Source organism: Agelaius tricolor, unplaced genomic scaffold (genome assembly GCF_023055355.1).
Source record: "Agelaius tricolor isolate 1412-34295 unplaced genomic scaffold, bAgeTri1.0.p SCAF_26, whole genome shotgun sequence".
NCBI classification, from domain to species: Eukaryota; Metazoa; Chordata; class Aves; order Passeriformes; family Icteridae; genus Agelaius; species Agelaius tricolor.
The window spans coordinates 4,461,948-4,479,527 of NW_027269286.1; the positions used below are offsets into that span (position 1 = coordinate 4,461,948).

Below are 17,580 nucleotides of genomic sequence, written 5' to 3' on the forward strand. Positions count from 1 at the left end.
GCCATGGGCAGTAAACTGGTGATGTTTCTAGGCCTAGAAGGGCAGCAGACTTGAACTCTAAGCAATTAAAATGACTATTAATTTGTTAAATCAAGCACACCTTATTGTTCAAGAGCTCATTTTGAATGCTGTTAGTCTGTGCTTATCAATCCTCACCTTCCTACAGAGCAAGCTCAAGTGAGGAATTCCAAGTGGTCATGGAGAGAGTACAGCTGTTGTGCCAGGATGTCACATGTGTCACACCAAGTGGTGTTTGCCAGTGCTCTGCTTGCCCCTCAGCAAGAGCATGGCTGACAGCATTCCCCCTTCCTGGCTGTGTACTGTGCAGCAGCTTAGGGATGGGGAGCACAACTCCACACACAGCTCCTTTAAAAAATGTTTTATTTTATTAACTTAGCCTGTTGTGGCTTTTCTGTATTCAAGCAATATTTTAAAGACAAAACACATGAAAATTGAACCCTTTCTTAATGGAGAAGGGACGATCCAGTCACTGTTTTGCTCCGTTTGACATTGTACTTGTTCTGAGTATAATGCCCAACCCTTTCTGGTCTGCCTGTAAACACTGCTTTACCACTGCCAGTATAGCAGAAACAGTGCCCCTGGACCAGTCAATAAAGAATAATTTGGCTTTTTAAATTAAACTCCTGTTTGTAATCCAGAAGACTTCTTTGAGTGCAAGTGCTGCTCCTTTATCTTTTCTGGGAAAGCCAAAGCAGCACTACGATCCTTCAAACATCACTGTCTAGACACAGACAGTGAGGCCCTACTGCCCAGCCAGGAGAGGGCTCCCACAGGTAAAGTGAATTTAGCAAGTGTTCTGTGGCAGCTGAACATGGCCCTGGCTTTGAGAAAAAAAGTCTTCCCTGGAGGGTTCTGTTGAGTTGTTGCAAAAGCTAAATTTAGTTAGTAACACTCATTTATATTCCATTGTGCAATATAAGTGGAAATTTATAGTGGAACCAGGGAAAAATTTGAAGAGGAAAATTTGAACACTTGAAGGACTTTAAATTATTGCAACAGTGAGGTATAAAAATGAGTATAACAGCACATTCTTGCACCCATTCAGCCCTCATCTTCGGGCTGGGAAATTGGGCACCGACCAGACTGGTCTATGGTTTTTATCATTAAAAATCCTAACAATTGCACCATCACAGAGAGGGGTTATTCAGACACTGTACTGGATGTACTGGCCATGTTCTCTGGAGTAGGAAGGATGACTTCTTTTAAGTCCTGCAGCAGCTCAATCTTGTGATCCAGTCTTTTTCTGTTTTCCAGAAGTTTCTGGATTTTTTCTTCTGTTCCTATTATGAAAAAGGGATAAAAAGCTTTAATTATGAAGGAATAAGAAGATTTTATTATTATACATAAGTATTACTGATATAAAATACATTACATATTCATTAACTCTGCAGAGCTACCACTGCTTGGTTTAATCTACAATAAAGCCTTTGCTTTTCTGCAGCAATGCCTGTAACCCACCACCCTGCACAGCTGGTGTCCTCACAAAGAGCTGAACTCTGTGTCTGCAGAGAGCCTGGCTGGTGTGTCAGAGAAAGCACAGAGCAGGAGTCATGTCCTCAGCCATCCCTCTATAACAGAACTAGTTTTGAGATTAAATTTCAAACATCTCGGCATATGTAAAAATCACTAGTTTAGCTACTAATCCCCTGTGTTAACTGGCATATGAGTTTAAAGGTTCTGTTTTCAGAGCCTGTTTGTGTGAGAACTCCCCCAACAATGATTTTCAGTCTTTAAAGATACCATTTCTGAATTACACTCCTAAAGCAAATTTACAAGCCTAATGGATTTTAGCCAACAACAAAATTAAACTTAAAACCAGATGGTTTGGACAACTGCATTCAAGAACTTGATTCTCAAAACCACAATTCAATAGCATTTATTCTCCTGCTTCTGGCACAATCATTATTGACAGTATCCTGATGGGATTACCCAAGTTGTTTACCTTATTTGCAAAGCCCTGCTTGACTGCATTTCTGCTTCCCTCTGCTGCTTCCATTTCCCTGATGTTAAAGATTATTGAAGTCAGTGAGAGTTCAGTAAGGAACCTGGCCAGTATTCAGAAGCATTACCACAACCTTACAGGGTTAATTCCAAATTTTCAATGAAGCACCTGCTTTGTTCAGTTAGCAGGACACACAGAGGTGTTGGTGACCTCTGAGCAGCAAGGCTGGTCTGTGAACAACAAACAACTTTCTCAGTGTGTGAGAATGTTGAGAGTTCAGATCCTAGTAAGAAGACATTTTGTACAAACTGAATGTATTTTTCTTCTTTTGGGGGAGAAGATGTTGAAAAATGTCTCCAAAGTTCCAGTGAGGAGAGTGCAGAAACATCTCCAGATGCTTACCCTATGCCATTCAAAATAAAAAAGCCTTAAGTGATTTGGAAAAAAAAAAAAAAAAAAAGAAAGCACTTTGGCCTTTTGCCTCCCTGCTGCTGCTTCCTCTGAGTGAGAAAACACAGCACCTGCTGCCTGTGGGTGGATGTGGAAGGTGATGGACAGGGACACGTTTTTAAATCCATTACCCAAAGTTGGGCGTGGCTGCTGAAGATGGGCAGCCAGAGCACTGTTGGTGCCTGCTGGGAAATTCTGGTAGTGTCCACTGAAGAGGGACCTGGTGCCCCAGCCTAGCTCTGACTGAAAGGAAGGAGATGCCCCTTCCCTCTGCACTCAGGTGACACATGCCTGAAGAAATTTGACATGTACAAGTGGAACCAGGGGGAAAAGCCCTCTTAAGAGAGTATCTGGATATGAATTAATGATCAGAAATGAACAAAGCAGCTCAGCTGGTCAGAGCATGGTGCTAATAATGCCAATGGTTATGGGTTCAATCCCCATTATCCCCATACACGCCACTTAAGAGTTGGACTCAGTGATCCTTGCAGGTCCCTTCCAACTCAGAACACTCTGTGATCCTGTTGATTCAGCATTTGGGAGAGTTACAGATGGAACACCCACAGCTCAGTTTCTCTCCTGTCAAAAGGATGTGACAGAAATAGAAATAGCCCAGAGAAGATGTCAGTGATGGGAATGACTGGCCTACAAAAATGCTTCCACAGGAAAGGAAGACAGGTAAGAGACTGAGAACCTTCCACCTCATAGAGGGAATGAGCTGAAGGGAAAGAAAATGTATTTCTGTAAAATCAGGAATGGCCTGAGGGATGTGGACCTGGAATGACTGCCCCAAGTGCTATGGGGCTCTCAGTGAAGGAACTGCACAACAGTTTTAAAATTAAGTATCATGGCCTTTGTCTCCATAACCTTTATCTGAATTGCAGAATTTGCTGCTACAAACCCCTGAAAACAAATGCTGTCAAGGAGCTCAAAAGCTTCTGACCAGACTGCTGACCAGCACAGAGGAGAGGGAATCTGATGGAGGCATCCTGCCCAAGCAGGATGCACAATAGAACTGAAAACAAAACTAAAAGAAGTCACTTTCCCTTAGAGAAGAGGAAAAGAACCTCCAACCAAGACATCTGAAACTGCTGCTGAGGCAACAGTATATCCTGTGTGGAAGGTTTTACACGCAGTTGAGTTTGCAGTAAAGCTGCACATTGCAAAAGGAGTGTGGATTCTTGTATATAAAAAGGGATTTTAAAAAGCCCTTTCACCAGTTACAGTTCAGAGTAGCCTTGCTGTGCTGGCATGTAAGGCTTTAGAATAGGATTTGCATGATGATTTCAGAAGTGACAAAAAGATTGAATTTAAAGCATGGCAGATGACCCAAAATCATCAGCCTGAAACAGAGAATTTATACCAGTCCTACTTTATGTAGTCCTTGACTTAGTATGTCACCACAAAGCTAGTTAGAGCTTATAAGAGATTATGACAACAGTAACAATAAACAAAAAAAGAAGAAAAAATAGCAGCTGGTGATTTGCTTTCCCCTCTACAGTTTCACTTGTAATTAGCATGGTTTTCATTTCTTTCTCATTGCTTCATTCTAAGAGCTCCTCTTGGATCAGTTGTGGAACCAACCTCATTATTATTGACCTTGAAATAAAAAGGTCTCAGAAAAAAAGATTGTGCAGTACAGGAAGAATTGAGCTGCTTGAGTTGTGGGGATTTGGAGAGGGGACAACTAGTACCCATGAGAATCACATGGTTGTGTGCAGGGAGGTGCCAATATCAAGAGATTTTCCTGTAAGCCGAGAAGAGGATGAAATAATTGATGCAGCAGTGAAAGAAACAAGTGTGATCCAAGGTTGTGTCACATGAGGAATTTCGAGCAGAGATGTTTTAATGTCCTCAGATGAGGCAGTGGTGGAACCTGTGTCAGACAACTGCAACACTGGACACTCCAACTGCTGAAAAAGGAATTTAAGTGCAAGAACAGGAGACTGAAGGGAGGAGTGGCTTTTTCAGTCAAGTGAAGGAGAAACAGCAAACATCATCTTCACATAACCAAACCTCAACATTAGCTAATTAAAACTCTTTTCACCAGAATAAATTAAAGCAAAAGGTAGAACAGCTGTTGGAGAGGGAAATGGGAAGCATGAGACCTGCCTGTCTGAAAACCACCTTCAGCCTTGTTGCTTCAAACAGCTGAGAATCCAAGCCCCAGTTTCCTTCCACACCAGTACTCCCAAGTAACTGTTCCTGCCTTTGTTTGCATTTCACTCTGAGCATTCTCATCTTGTTTTTCAAAGCACAATTGCCCCCCGGTCCAGGTGAGTTCTGCTGGCCTTTGGCTGCTGTGTTTCAGTGGAAAGCACTACTCTGACCAGCACTGGTCAGCCAGCAGCAAAGCTGTAACACTGGCAAACTGCTGAAGGGAGGCTGTGGAGAAGGAACCCAAATAAACTGCAGGAGAGCAGAGTTCCCCTGGGGTGGAGACCCTTTGGCCTTCTAAAGCTGTGGAACTGTGAGTGGCTCCCTCCTTCAGGTCAGCCAGCCCCATGTGATATACTGTATTTCTAAAGATTCAGTTAGCCCTGGCTTTTATTCAACTGTTCATATAACACTGAGAAAAACAGTTCCTTGGAATTTTCATTTTAAATTATTGTTCTATCAAAATTCTCATTAGAATAACTTCAATGCCAAATCCCAGACCAGCTGCTCCTCTGAGAGCTTTTCTGCACATACCTGAATAAATATTTGTCAGTATGTTTTCAAACAGTCCACAGTCAAACAGTGCCATCACTGTCTCTTCATACTCTGGGGAAAGAGATAATTTGATGTAATACTACTGAGTAAAGGTTTACAGAGCCCTACATTAGAAGTACCACAAAAAAGTAATTACTTATTTTCCATTATACTGACTGCTCAAGGTTTTAAGATGTCTTCCTTCTCATATAATCTATATGAGAAAAAAGGATCAAGTTGTCAATTCTTTCTTTTTAGTTTCATACAGAAGATTATTCCTTTTTTGTGTTTGCACCACATGAACAGTGCATTTAAAGAAGAGCAATATACTTAAGTCATATTTGACTTCAGTGTGCCAGGACTGTGTGATGGCAGAGCTGACTGCACCAACTCCTCCTGACTCGTCAGCTGTGGGGCTGAGCTATCCCCATTTGCTGTTAAGAAATATCCAAGAATTACACCTCAATTTCATACCTGAGGCTTCTGCTGAAGCAAAATACAAAACACTCACAGAGTTCAACTGACACACCAGCTGCTCATGAAGGAAGACTTTCCAGGTGGGACATTTCACTTTCCATGCATGTGCTTCAGTTACTTTGCATAAAATAGCCTTCTTTATGCAAAGGTATTACTCCTAACTTTGCAAAACTGGGAGGGCAATTGGAGAGGAAAGTTCAAAACTTTCTTTAACTGTGTTGTGGACAAAGCAACATTAGATTGGAATTCTTTAAAAACAAAGTACCTCATACAAGGTGATAAACCCATAAAAACCTGAAACAGACACTAACAGCTGCAGTACACTTGTAACAAATCATCCAAAGCCTTAAAAGGTACATACTTAGGGATTTTCACTCAGAAGAGAGTGCTGATATTAACAGACAGCTGGTACCTCTGTGAAGCTGCAAGAGCAACACGGACTTATGACCTAAATAAAACCTGGCTCTCTTCAGGACCTCTCTGTTCCCCAGTTCCTGGGAGGAGAGGCTGAATTGAACCTTCCTATGCTTATGTCAGCATGTAAAAGGTGGCTTCAAAAATTCAAGTCAGAAGGTCTCAGTGGAGATGCTGAGTTGGCAGCTCTTATGTAATTTTGAGAAAGAAGTTCCTTGGAACTTTCATTGTAAGTGGTCATTCAAAAGGGGAGGTAATTTTCAACCTCCTGCACAGCTGCAGAAATAAGGACTGAGTTATTTAGCACCATGCTATTCTCAGGAAGGTTGCCCAGGGCCAAGTGCCCAGGATTCAGATCTGCACCTCTACTCTGACAGCAGAGTCCCTGCCATGGGTCCCCCTGAAACATACCTGTTTCTGAAGTGTTGTCATCCATCAGCTTTTCCTGAGCCAGATGAAGTGTGTCCAGCATTTCTTCAAATATGTCATCCAGAAGCCCAGCTTGTTTGCACTTCCTAACAAAGTCTATCCGAACTGTTAAAACACAAAAGCATTCTCATACAGAAGTGATCTGTAAAGTGGGCTTTGCTCCCTCTCTTCTAACTAAAGCTTAAGCCAAACTAAAAACTAAGATTTAAGCCAAAGCCCTTCCACCAGTAACAAATAGTTTTGCAGATCTCTGGCTCCTCCAGCCACCCACACAGCCCTTTTAAGTGGGAACAAAAAAGTAGCCAGGCAAATGTAAGCACTGTGCTGGATGTAAAATTCCCTAAGCTCTAGATTTGGCTTCATTCATCACAAGCAAACAGCTCCACAGCTCTAAATGTTCCATTCCTAAAGCTCATGATACCCCCTAGTGATTTGTCTTGCTTGCAGCTTCACCAATCCTTAGGACTACACCATGGACTAAAGCTAAAGGTAAAGCTTGAAAACAGTGCAATAAATGAATCAGATTTGATAAAAATTGAGGCTACTTTTATTCCAAGTGATCCAGGCAACTAAAGTTTTTTATTACAGCCTATTTTATATACCGACTTTGTCAGATTTGGATTGATAGAGAAATAACCATTTTTTCTTTATCTCTGAGCAGCAGCAAGTTTTAGTAAGATCAATACAATGGGTTGTTCAAAAGCAAAGAGCCACTGGATGGCTCACAGAAGTGTGCCAGTCCCTGTTAAAAACAATGTTACATTTTACTGGAGACATTTGTGAGGAAATGCCTTCTCACTTACACGAGATGCTCTAGGAGTATTCCAGGATTCTTTATAGGTTTCCTGTTCTTTACAGTGGTAATGCAATTCAAAAAAGACCACTAGGCAGCCACTTGCAATACCATGCACATACATTAAGCATATCCACAGTGAGGTGAATAATCACCATCTAGCACATTCCAAACTTCCAAGTGCCAGCAGCAGAATCCCAACAAGCAACTGCAGTAGGAGCTTCAGGGTAACATGAAAACTGCAGGATAGCTCCTGTGATGCATCTCACTGTTGTAACACCATATATATGCAGTGAAAGCCTATATTGTGTTAAGCACCCTGTGTACACCCAGGCTTCCAAAGGCAAGATGTGCTGCCCCCTACTCAGAGCACCTCCTCTGTTAATGCCTTCCAGGGTTCCCATTTCAGATTTAACTGTTCTGATATGGAGGAGCAACGTCAGGCAGAGGCACCCCTGCCTGCAGAAGACAGAGCTGAACACAGCAGCCAGAGGGGGGCATTCCCATCTGAATCACCAGCTCACATCACACAGCAAGTCTCACCACAGGCATTTGTTTGCTGCACAGTTATTAAAACATTCTGCAAATCAGACTTCTGCTGCCACACCAGAGCACAGAGCACCACTTGTCTCAGGAGAATCATAAAAATACATTTGCAGCATAGAATTTGCTACCAGCCATCTCCAAGCTCTACACTTGAACATAACAGATCACAGTACCTCCTAGTTGCTCCATGAAGTTGTTATCAAATGTCCAAAATATCAGAATAAGGCTCCTTAACACTGAAGTTAAAGAGAGCATCCTTTCTTCAGGCCCAAGGCTCTGCAGGGAATTCACCTAACCTTACATGGACACCGTGGCTCTACATTAAGTGTGTTGCTCATATACACTCCCTACATACACTTACAATTTATCCATTATCATAAATCCCACCCCAGGCTCCCAGAGAATAAGTCCTTTGTTCCATCTATCACTGCATTCTTGAGCCACGTATCTTCTTCTTGTCTTCCCTCTGTCCTTGCTGGAGGAGCAGCATTTGCATGCCTTGTTTCTCTGCTGAAAGTTTCACAGGCACAGTAAAAACTGAATTAACCCTTCTGGTATCCAATGAGTCTCACCTTTATGCCTGTTGTTTTTTCTTTTTAGTATTCGTAAACTGTTTTCTTCTGCTGTCTCTTCTGTACTCTGTAAGAAAATCAAAACAATGCATTTTTACATCATGCTGACATTTACTGATGTTGTCATTATCATACTTGTGTCTTAGCAGAAAGATAAAAAGCAGTCCACATGTCTGTGAACATAGTCAGCTTCTCTGAGTGGCTAACAATATTCCTCTGCTGACATTCTATTTTGAAAATGGAAGCAAAAACTGCTTCAAAGCAAAAATGCCTTAAGAAAAGCCAAACACCTGGGACACCACCTTCCTTAACCACTGCATTTGCAAATAGCAGAGAAGTTAACAAATGCCTACTGGGAACTCCCAAGGCTCTTTCTGAACACTGTCAGAATGCTTTGATATGCAAGTCCTTTGCAGTAGCAGGTGTGGGTCTCCTGATTTAGTACTACTGAAATTCAGAATTACCATTTCTTCTGTGATGGTGGGAGACGTCAACGTACGTCTTCTTTTCTTATTAGCTGCATCTAGGAATCAATAAACAACAAAGTAACAAAAGTGACAACCTCAGACTGACCATCACACATCATTTAAATTCCTTCTTTTCCCAAAAAACTAAGGAAGTAAGGCCCTTTGAGTGGCAAGGCAGAAATATGTTTCAGCTTTCCCAAAAACCTGACATTTCAGCAGAATTCACACTGTTTCCATTAAGGAAAATTGCAAGCATCAACCACCCATTAGGAAAAGTGCAAATCATTATAGCATTAGGATATCACTTAACCTTTTCAACTTAGCAGATTTTTAATTATGGCAGAGTGAACTTATTCCTCCTGGCAGCAACATCACTTCTAGGTGGTAAAAACCAGTTTGGTTTAACAAACAATTCTTACGTATGTTAATACACCCTCAAAACTAAGACTACATAAAGAATTACTTAGGTGTATCAAAGACATACAAATGGCATTAGAGTTTTCATCAACATAAGGACCCTCCCAGAAAACCTCCAGAAGGTTTGACTTGTCAGTTTACTATTTGACTGACAGTTTACTATTATTGTAATAATTTGATTTGTCAGTTTACTATTATTTATGCTACAAAGTGTTTGTAGTTGTGTGGTACAAGATCTCTGAAAAATTATCTCTGCTTTCACTGCATCCTTTCCATGAGCATGCACCAGACTCTTGCCAACATCACAACTGGCAGCTTTTGGAAACAGCTACAGTATCACAAGCAGAGAGGGATAGCTCTGGCAAGAAGACATGGCAGGAGCAGAGAAAGGCAGAGAAGAGTGCTACCACCCACCAAAACCTGAATGTTTAGTGTACAGTGGGGTTATACTTTCCCTTCCCTGTTTAATTCCAGAACCTCTGGGCACTACTTAGTAAGGCCCTCCCTGTTAGAAATCATCCTATCAAGGGGAATGAGGAGCCATTGCTGTATACAGAGGCGGTGAAAACAAGTTTGGGCTTTGGGCACTGGTGCTGTACATTTGCATTTCTCATGGGCTGAAAGAAAATTGGTCTCTCACTTCATGCAAACCAAACCTGTAAGGCCAATTTCAGGGCAGTGTGGGAGATACTGCTGTAGGTACAAGTGTTCCTTGCTGTCCAATGAGGTATTTTTGACACATGATGGGATTTTCTGAGCTCTCCCTGGTATCTGCTGTAAGGATGCCTTATACAAGAGGAACATAGTCTGAAGAGCAGCCCTGCTCCTCCTGCCCTGCACAGTGCTGGCTGCTCTCCTGCATTTGTCAGCCTTTACTCTGTCCACATCCAACTCTGCCAGTTAAACAGAGGTTGGAGCCTGTTTCCAAGTCTAAGCTGCTCTCACATCCTTGCTGCACAGAGCTGCAAGGAGAGTTCCTGGCCCATAAGGCACCTTTATCTCTTTCCAATCACACAGCAGAGCTCTGACATACCAGCACAAGAATGTTGTATGAACAAGAATAAGGGGATCTTCCTTGATCCCCTATTCTCCAAACTATGAAGCAGGAGACACTGGGCTCAGGGAACCAAGTGTCTTCTACTCAACTCTCCCACTTGCTCCCCACTTCCCAGGGTACAGCTACCCTCAGGAGGTGAGAGAAGCTCATTCAGGAGGCAGGGTAGACACTGCCAGTAGAAATCATTTGCCCCTCAGAAACAGAAGGTCTCTAAATTAAGTGCCACTAGAAGAACTCCTCTAGGAGAAAACTCTCTTCTCAGGGAACATTGCATATGCAGCATTTGAAGACAAAAACCCCATCCAGTTTCTAAAGGGGGCTACAAGAAAGCCAGAAAATGACTTTGTACCAGAGCATGTAGTGACAGGACAAAGGGAGATGGCTTCAGACTGAAAGACAGCAGGCTTAGGTTAGATATAAAGAAATGCCATACTGAGAGGGTATTGACACTCTAGAACAGTTTGTCCAGAGAAGTTATGGATGCCCTGTCTCTGGAAATGTTCAAGACCAGGCTGGATGGAGCTTTGAGAACCTGGTCTAGTGGAACATGTGCCTGCCCAAGGCAAGCAGGCTGGAACTAGATAGTCTTCAAAGTTCCTTCCAACCCAAATCATTCTGTGATTCAACCCTGTAAGACTTAAGTACTCCTGATGAACAAGGAGTGGTCTAGAGGGCTGGACCTAATGCCTGAATATTATCTGGTACTGGAAACAAAGCAATTCTGGGCCTGTCCAGTACTTGTACAGGAGATCACCTGGCACCCTGGGCAGCCCCAACAGACACTGACAACCATGAGACCACAGAAATCAAAATAATTTTGAAAAGGGAAGAAAGGTCAGGATTCAGAACTATGGGTAAATTAAAAGCGAAACTACTAAGTAAACTAAGAGGATGCATTTGGTTAGTGAACCAGAGCAATATCAGATATTGAAAAGACTGTATGTCTGGCTAAAAAGTGAGCCAGGGGGGTTAGAAATTAATTTAGGGTAGAAATGAATTTCAGAGTCGGGACAGCTGGTTTAGATGATGTATGTTGCTGAACCTGCTCAGCTTGTAACTTGCTGTGCTGGCAAAGGCCTGCAAAGATGGAAAAAGGAATGCAGGGATCCTGATAAGAAGAGCTCATTACCCCAAACAAGGTGGAAGGAATGCGAGGCCTGTTGGAGATAAGAGGGGCTCCTCAGACCCTGCAGCTAGCTTCAGAGAGATCCCACATGTGCCCAGTGCTGAATAAATACATATCTACCTTCCAACTTTTACAAGTTGTGGAGTCTTTCTGCAAAGCCCCTGATGAATAAAAGCTTAAATTATAATCACCTAACCCATCTCTTCAGTGTCATCAGGGTGGAGCAAGACTCAGTTCAATTGAGGTCAAATTCAAAGTGAAGGCCAGTCCAGGAGCCACTTCACTGTGAGCAGAGTTCTCTGCATTATGCTAACAATGTCCAGCTTTGGTTGGGATTTCCAAATACCTCTGAATCAGGAAGGGCCAGGACTGCCAAATGAAGCTGCATTTCTGCAGCACAGGAAGCAATCCCTAAACAAGGATTGTACAACCCTTTTGTTACACTTAAAAAGCTCTTGGGATCCTTCAGAATGAAAGGCCCTATTTTAAAAACTACTGCAGTGAATACAGAAGATGCAAATGTCAATGTCTGCATAAACACAGATAAAATCCCAAGGTGACTTATCCTGAAACAGTCTTTTCCTTACTTATCTAGTGCAAACTTGTGTGTGGCTCGCCTGTCTCACATGGGTTTTACAAGCTGCTTGGGCCTACTTGCCCAAAGAAGAGTAAGAATGATTCCATTAAGGATTGGGTCTATTGTGGTTTAAGTCAGTTTTCAAGGAGATTCGGGAAGGATTAAATTTTAACTTTTCCCACTTCAAAAAACTTTCCTTTTTGTGCATACATGTGGATCTTAACCAAACCACTCTTGCAAGATTAGAAATTCACCACTTGATACGAAGGTGGTAATATTTATCTTGTTCTTATGAATTACTGATTGTACGATGCAAACTTTTAAAACAAATTAAATCAATGAAGTCATTAAAGAAACTCACCATAGCGATTGGTCCTATTCCCTGGGTCATGTTTTGGGCAGAACACTCTAAAATTTAAGTTCAATTTCAAGAAAAAGAGAAGAAGTATTAAAAAATATGCAAACAGAGTTATGTTGACCTATTTGAACATATATTTTCTCCTCTTTCCATCGAACATAAACTGAAAGACAGTTCAAAAAAGCCAGGATTTTTGTTCAGCATTACCCACCTCAAAAACCACCTGCTTTAAAGTCCCGTGCATGCACAACCTTGTGTCTGTACTCCTAGAGCCGCAGTGGATTCTCAGCACTGAAGCTCTGAATGATCAGCTCCATCAGCCCCCCTGTCTGGGCCTGCCCACTGCTCAGGCCCCAAGTCAGACACATTTCATGCGTGTGGCCATCACTGGGTCAGAGACACTGAAATGAGATTAACGCTCCCAAGGTGAAACACCACAGTCCTGACACTGCTCCATCACAGCAGCTCTGCCCCACACGGGCCAGGAGCCTCCTCAGACACATCTGCCCAGTGTCACCTTCCATTCCTCAGCCCTGCAGGATGCTGGCAGTGCCACATGGCACCACCATGCACTCACCTGCCTGGAGATCTCTGTGCCCCTCCCTCCCGCTGCCCTGTGCTCATGGAATGGCCCCCAAATCCCCAGTATGTGGGGCAACCCTGTGTGAGATCCAGTAGTTTAAAGCTGCTCAGTCCATTTGTTACTTAAACACTTCAGGAATATGTGAAATGGGAATATTTTCAGTGGTTCTAGGAGAGCAATCTGAATTCCTTGGAAGAGGCAAAATGAAACAAATTTATCTGAAAATATTCCTTATCTTTTGGATAATGTGCAGAGAACATGAACCAACTTTTATAATATGCCTTTCTTACAGAAGCATCCCAAGTCACTTCTTAAGCAAAAAAGCCTTGTCAGGAGGCATGGCAATTTTTAAAGGGAACTGCTTTTACTAGGACATTTTCTAATTATTGTCATACTGCCCTTAGAAATGCAGACTGTTGGCTTGATGAGGAACTTCTTTTGCCTGTAATGCATCTTGAAGCAGAACAAATCAGTTTTAGGTATGCCTAACAATGCCATCAGAAAGCTATACACTGGACACACCTTATTTACATCCCCAAATTTCTAATACTGCCCTTTGGAGAATGTTTTTTATTCTTCCCCTCCCTTTAGTTCTCATCTTTCACAGTTAAAAACAACCCATCCTAAGCACAAGAACATCTTACAAAGTACAGACAGTCTATTTTACTACTCAGGCCACTTTATTTGGAAGCACTCCCCTACTATCATTTTTGCAAGACAGCAGTGCAGATTGTACTGATTTCTCCACCTCTGCTCTTACTGGCCACTTCCACAGCACCATATACTTTCTCTTTTTATTCTGCTCCATTTGTTTTGATGATCACAACCCATCACCACAACGATGGCAACTCAGAATTTAAAGCCACCAGCTCTGCCTCTCTCGAAGGAATTCTCTCTTTTTGGTACGTTATATTTCACCATGAAAATGTGCAGGGGCTGTCAATCCACATCCACTGTTTTTCAAGTGTACTCTCCAATAATTTCAGCTAGCTCCAATTTTTGTGCTTTATTTACACCACTGCTACTGTGCAGGAGTCTTTAGGTTCAAATCCTTGAAAGCTGTCCTCCTATCCTTCTCTAATCTAATCCTTTCCCAACTCCTCAATACAGGTTGCTATAGCCTGGTTTCCTAGGCTATCAATGCTACACAGACACTCCTGAGTTCAGTCTTCTTGAGCCTGAGTTATCCTTTCTAAAGCTATAAGATGAAAGCCATTTATGCTGTGATCATAGAAAGTTTCCATCTTCCCAGTTACACTCTTTCATGAGCTTTGCAGATTGACGAAGATTTTACAGCTCCCATCCTCCCTGCACAGCTGGGCTTACAGCCTTGCACAGATGCATTCATTTTAGACAGAGTGTGCTGTGAACCAGCCAGGAGTGCGAGTCTCTTGACACAAAAGGACCCATCTTCCACCGCTACCAAGGACTGCACTAGTCCACCCCTTTCTGAAACAAGTAGTGATTAGATGATCCCCAAATCAATCTAAGTCTAACATGACCTGTGACCTCTCTGGCCTTGCACAGAAATCAGCATCAGGGCTTTTATGCACCTCAGACTTTACTATAACTTCAGCATTTCAAAAGGTCCCTGAAGCCCCAATTTTTCAACCCCTTAATCTGCATCCTCCAAATAATCGGTTTCATCTGTCAATGGCAATGCAGGCAGCCCAAAGGCAGTGGACACCAGGACTAGCATGATCAGGACAGAAAATTTACTTAGAATGCATTCAATCATGTTATTGCTAGCAACATACTTGACATACAAGGGCTTTGGTGGGAATCAAAGTTCTTTGCTAGCATAGGGTGGGAAAACTACCCAAATTTCACTAATGTGAGCAGACCTAGAAGTGCTATAACCTGCTGTGTGCTCAGACCACGTTTACTGGAGCTTCTGAACCAACAAAAAATTTAGAATTTGAGTGACATTAATAAAAGTTTTGGCTCTTGAAGACTGGCTAGAGAGTCACAAAAGACTGACTTTCTCAGTTTTTTCCTTGTTATCTTTCAGTGATGTTACAGGCTCAAGCACTGAACAGATTCCCTCCCACTGCAGTAAAGTTTTCCTGTGAAATGAGAACGCTTCTCCCACAGTTTGCAAACAGAGGATCTCTTTAGGAGAGGGGAACTTACTTCCTTGCCTAAAAGCCCTTTAAGCCCCACCCAGTGAAGTCCCCCTTGCTGACCCCCTGAGGCTGGCAGTGGCAGTGGGAGGACACTGGGTGAGGTACCTGTAGACGCCGTTGACCTCATCGGTCTCCACGGCGGCATCGTCGCAGAGGGCGCAGAAGAAGTGGTAGCTCCTGCGGCACGCGCGCTCCTCGCAGCCCACCGTGGCCCCCTTCTTGCGGCAGAAGTTGCACACCTGCAACGGGAGAGGGTTCGCCACGTAAATGCCACAGGCAGCTACTCCAAATCCTGCCAGAGAGGGCAAATGATGGTCTCTGTGGGAAAATCCAGTATTCCATTGCAAGTCACCTCTGTGTAATTCATCAGGCAAATTCACTCCTGCAAACGCCTACCTTGGTCATTACTGCAGCCACCTTTTTGCTATTTCACCTCTAATTCATACTGATCAATTTGTAAAATGAGGCAAAGAGCCATGTGAGGGCACTAGCAACTTTCCCAAGTTATTTCAACATTAACTTGTGTTAATATTTGTATTTATGTTTCCTAGGCTAACTTTGTAATGAAAAGAGTTCCACCCAGGACACTGGGGAGGAGGGCAGCTGAAGACAAAGGCAATTAAAAAAACCCTCCTTTAATCAATCATATTTCTGCTAAACTCAGAATGTGTTCCCCTTTACAACTGTGGATTGCATTCTTTTGTTTCAGGCACTGGCTTAGTTCTATACCAAAGTCTCAGGAAACTTCAACTAAGGACACAAAAGGCCAGGAAAAAACCCACCTGCATTTTAATACAGAATGAACTAAATTCCACCAACCCAAAAGTTAAATCAGTGACTCCAATGCTAAACCTGCAATTTCCCTAATCTTACTAGATCAGAAGGACCAGCTACTTGAATGGGTTTTTTTAAAGCACAGAACAGGCCAGACAACCTTCAACACTATGAGACAGGACTAACTGCAGACTCAGAAACAACTCCTTACCAGCCGCTTTCCTCTCCTGAGCTCCTTTAACACTGATGACACATCAAACCTTATTTCCAGATTTTCTGGGTTCTGATCTTCAGATTCCACAAATCCTGAGGAAAATAACTAAAGACAAAAGAGACAGTTATAAGAAATAAGAATGACTCAGTCATCAGTGCTGAAGAGAAACAAGGAATACATCTTTTCTTCTTGCACTTGCCCTACCTAAGAGGGCTGATTTTTCTGTGTGTTAACAAGAGGTTTCACCTACACTGAACAAGGAGCTAAGCTTAAACATTTCTGCAGTCAAAAGAAGTTCCCCCTTCCACACAGGAGATTTCACAAACCTGAAGGCAAACTAAGAAAAGATAATAAGGTGAGAAAGTTAACTTATTAAAAACATGATCAAAGAAAATATGAAATTCCAGGGTGCCCAGAGTAAGGATGAGATCTTCAGGCAAGAGACCTCCACACCTTGGACATCTTATTATTTGCTCAGGTGTTCAGACCTACACCTGGATGCAACATTTCTCTGTAATAAGATTTCCATACAGCCCAATGCTGACAACAGCTGACTGCAGGAAAAAACCAGAAACATTCTACATATCCTGGGAGAAACTCACTAAAAATGCATACATGCACACTCAGGCCATTTTAATTCCCATAGAACTGCTGAGCCATGACAGTGAGTGAGGAAGGGGAAGTTCTTGGCAAATATTTCCTAAGCATTACATGCAGCTAATTCCAAACAAAAGGGAGCTACCCTTTCATCAACTAGCAGGCACAGTCTGTCTGCTCAGAGGGTGATAGCTGACTGCAAAAAAAACCCAACAGCACAAACAAGCCTAAGGCAGAGAAATGAGTAAAGCTGCTGGGAGGAGAAAGAAAGCAGAAAAAAAGAAAAAACAGAGAGAGGGAGAGAGAGAGAAGTTTTAACACTGGAGAAACATTAAAGCCATAATAAAACCTGTTTCAAACAAAACATTCAAGTGCGGTAAAACAACGCTGTTGTGAAACATTCTGATAAAAAATAACCAGCCAAAAAAGATATCAGAAAAGTAAAGATGCAGACATAACAATTGTGAGAATAAGAATGCTGGGGCAGTGACAGCCAGAAAGCTGCTCTAGCAGCAATGTCTGGCACTAAACTGCCCTCAGCTATACTCTCCCTCTGCTGAAGGGAGAATACAGCAGCTGTAATTGATTCTGCACTCCAAGAACCAGCTCCACCAACATTCCAGAATAAAGGGAAGGCAAGAAGAGTAGGAGGATTGCAACACATTTAAGAGCTTCACAGATATTTTTATATCATCAACTTCTGATATTTTTATTCCTTATTTTAAATTATTGACACACTGGAAAGTTTTTTAATCTTTAAGTGATATGGATATTTTCCTGCAAAGTTTTAAGTATACAACTTTGTGTGGTCTGAGAATCCTCATCCAAGAGGATGAGTCTCAACAGTGCCTCGAGAAGACCTATTCCTGTTGCTAGACCATATGTGGTCTTTGTGGTGTTTTCAAGTGTGTCTGGGACCACTGCTCAGCAACAGACACATGAAAACACC

At 42.4% G+C, this 17,580-nt stretch overlaps 1 protein-coding gene across 1 annotated transcript in view; it reads right to left on the reverse strand.

Moving 5' to 3' along the window:
• Nucleotides 1–364: 364 nt before the first annotated feature.
• Nucleotides 365–17,580, reverse strand: part of SETDB2 (SET domain bifurcated histone lysine methyltransferase 2) — a 47,030-nt gene continuing 29,814 nt past the window's right edge. Inside the window, exons 17-24 of the mRNA XM_071448349.1 lie at nt 16,032–16,139; nt 15,152–15,285; nt 12,341–12,387; nt 8,800–8,858; nt 8,336–8,402; nt 6,407–6,529; nt 5,105–5,176; nt 365–1,301 (exon numbers count right to left, since the gene is read on the reverse strand). Coding sequence (XP_071304450.1) covers nt 1,162–1,301; nt 5,105–5,176; nt 6,407–6,529; nt 8,336–8,402; nt 8,800–8,858; nt 12,341–12,387; nt 15,152–15,285; nt 16,032–16,139 — 750 coding nt within the window. The 3' untranslated portion in view covers nt 365–1,161. The remainder of the gene's footprint in view (nt 1,302–5,104; nt 5,177–6,406; nt 6,530–8,335; nt 8,403–8,799; nt 8,859–12,340; nt 12,388–15,151; nt 15,286–16,031; nt 16,140–17,580) is intronic.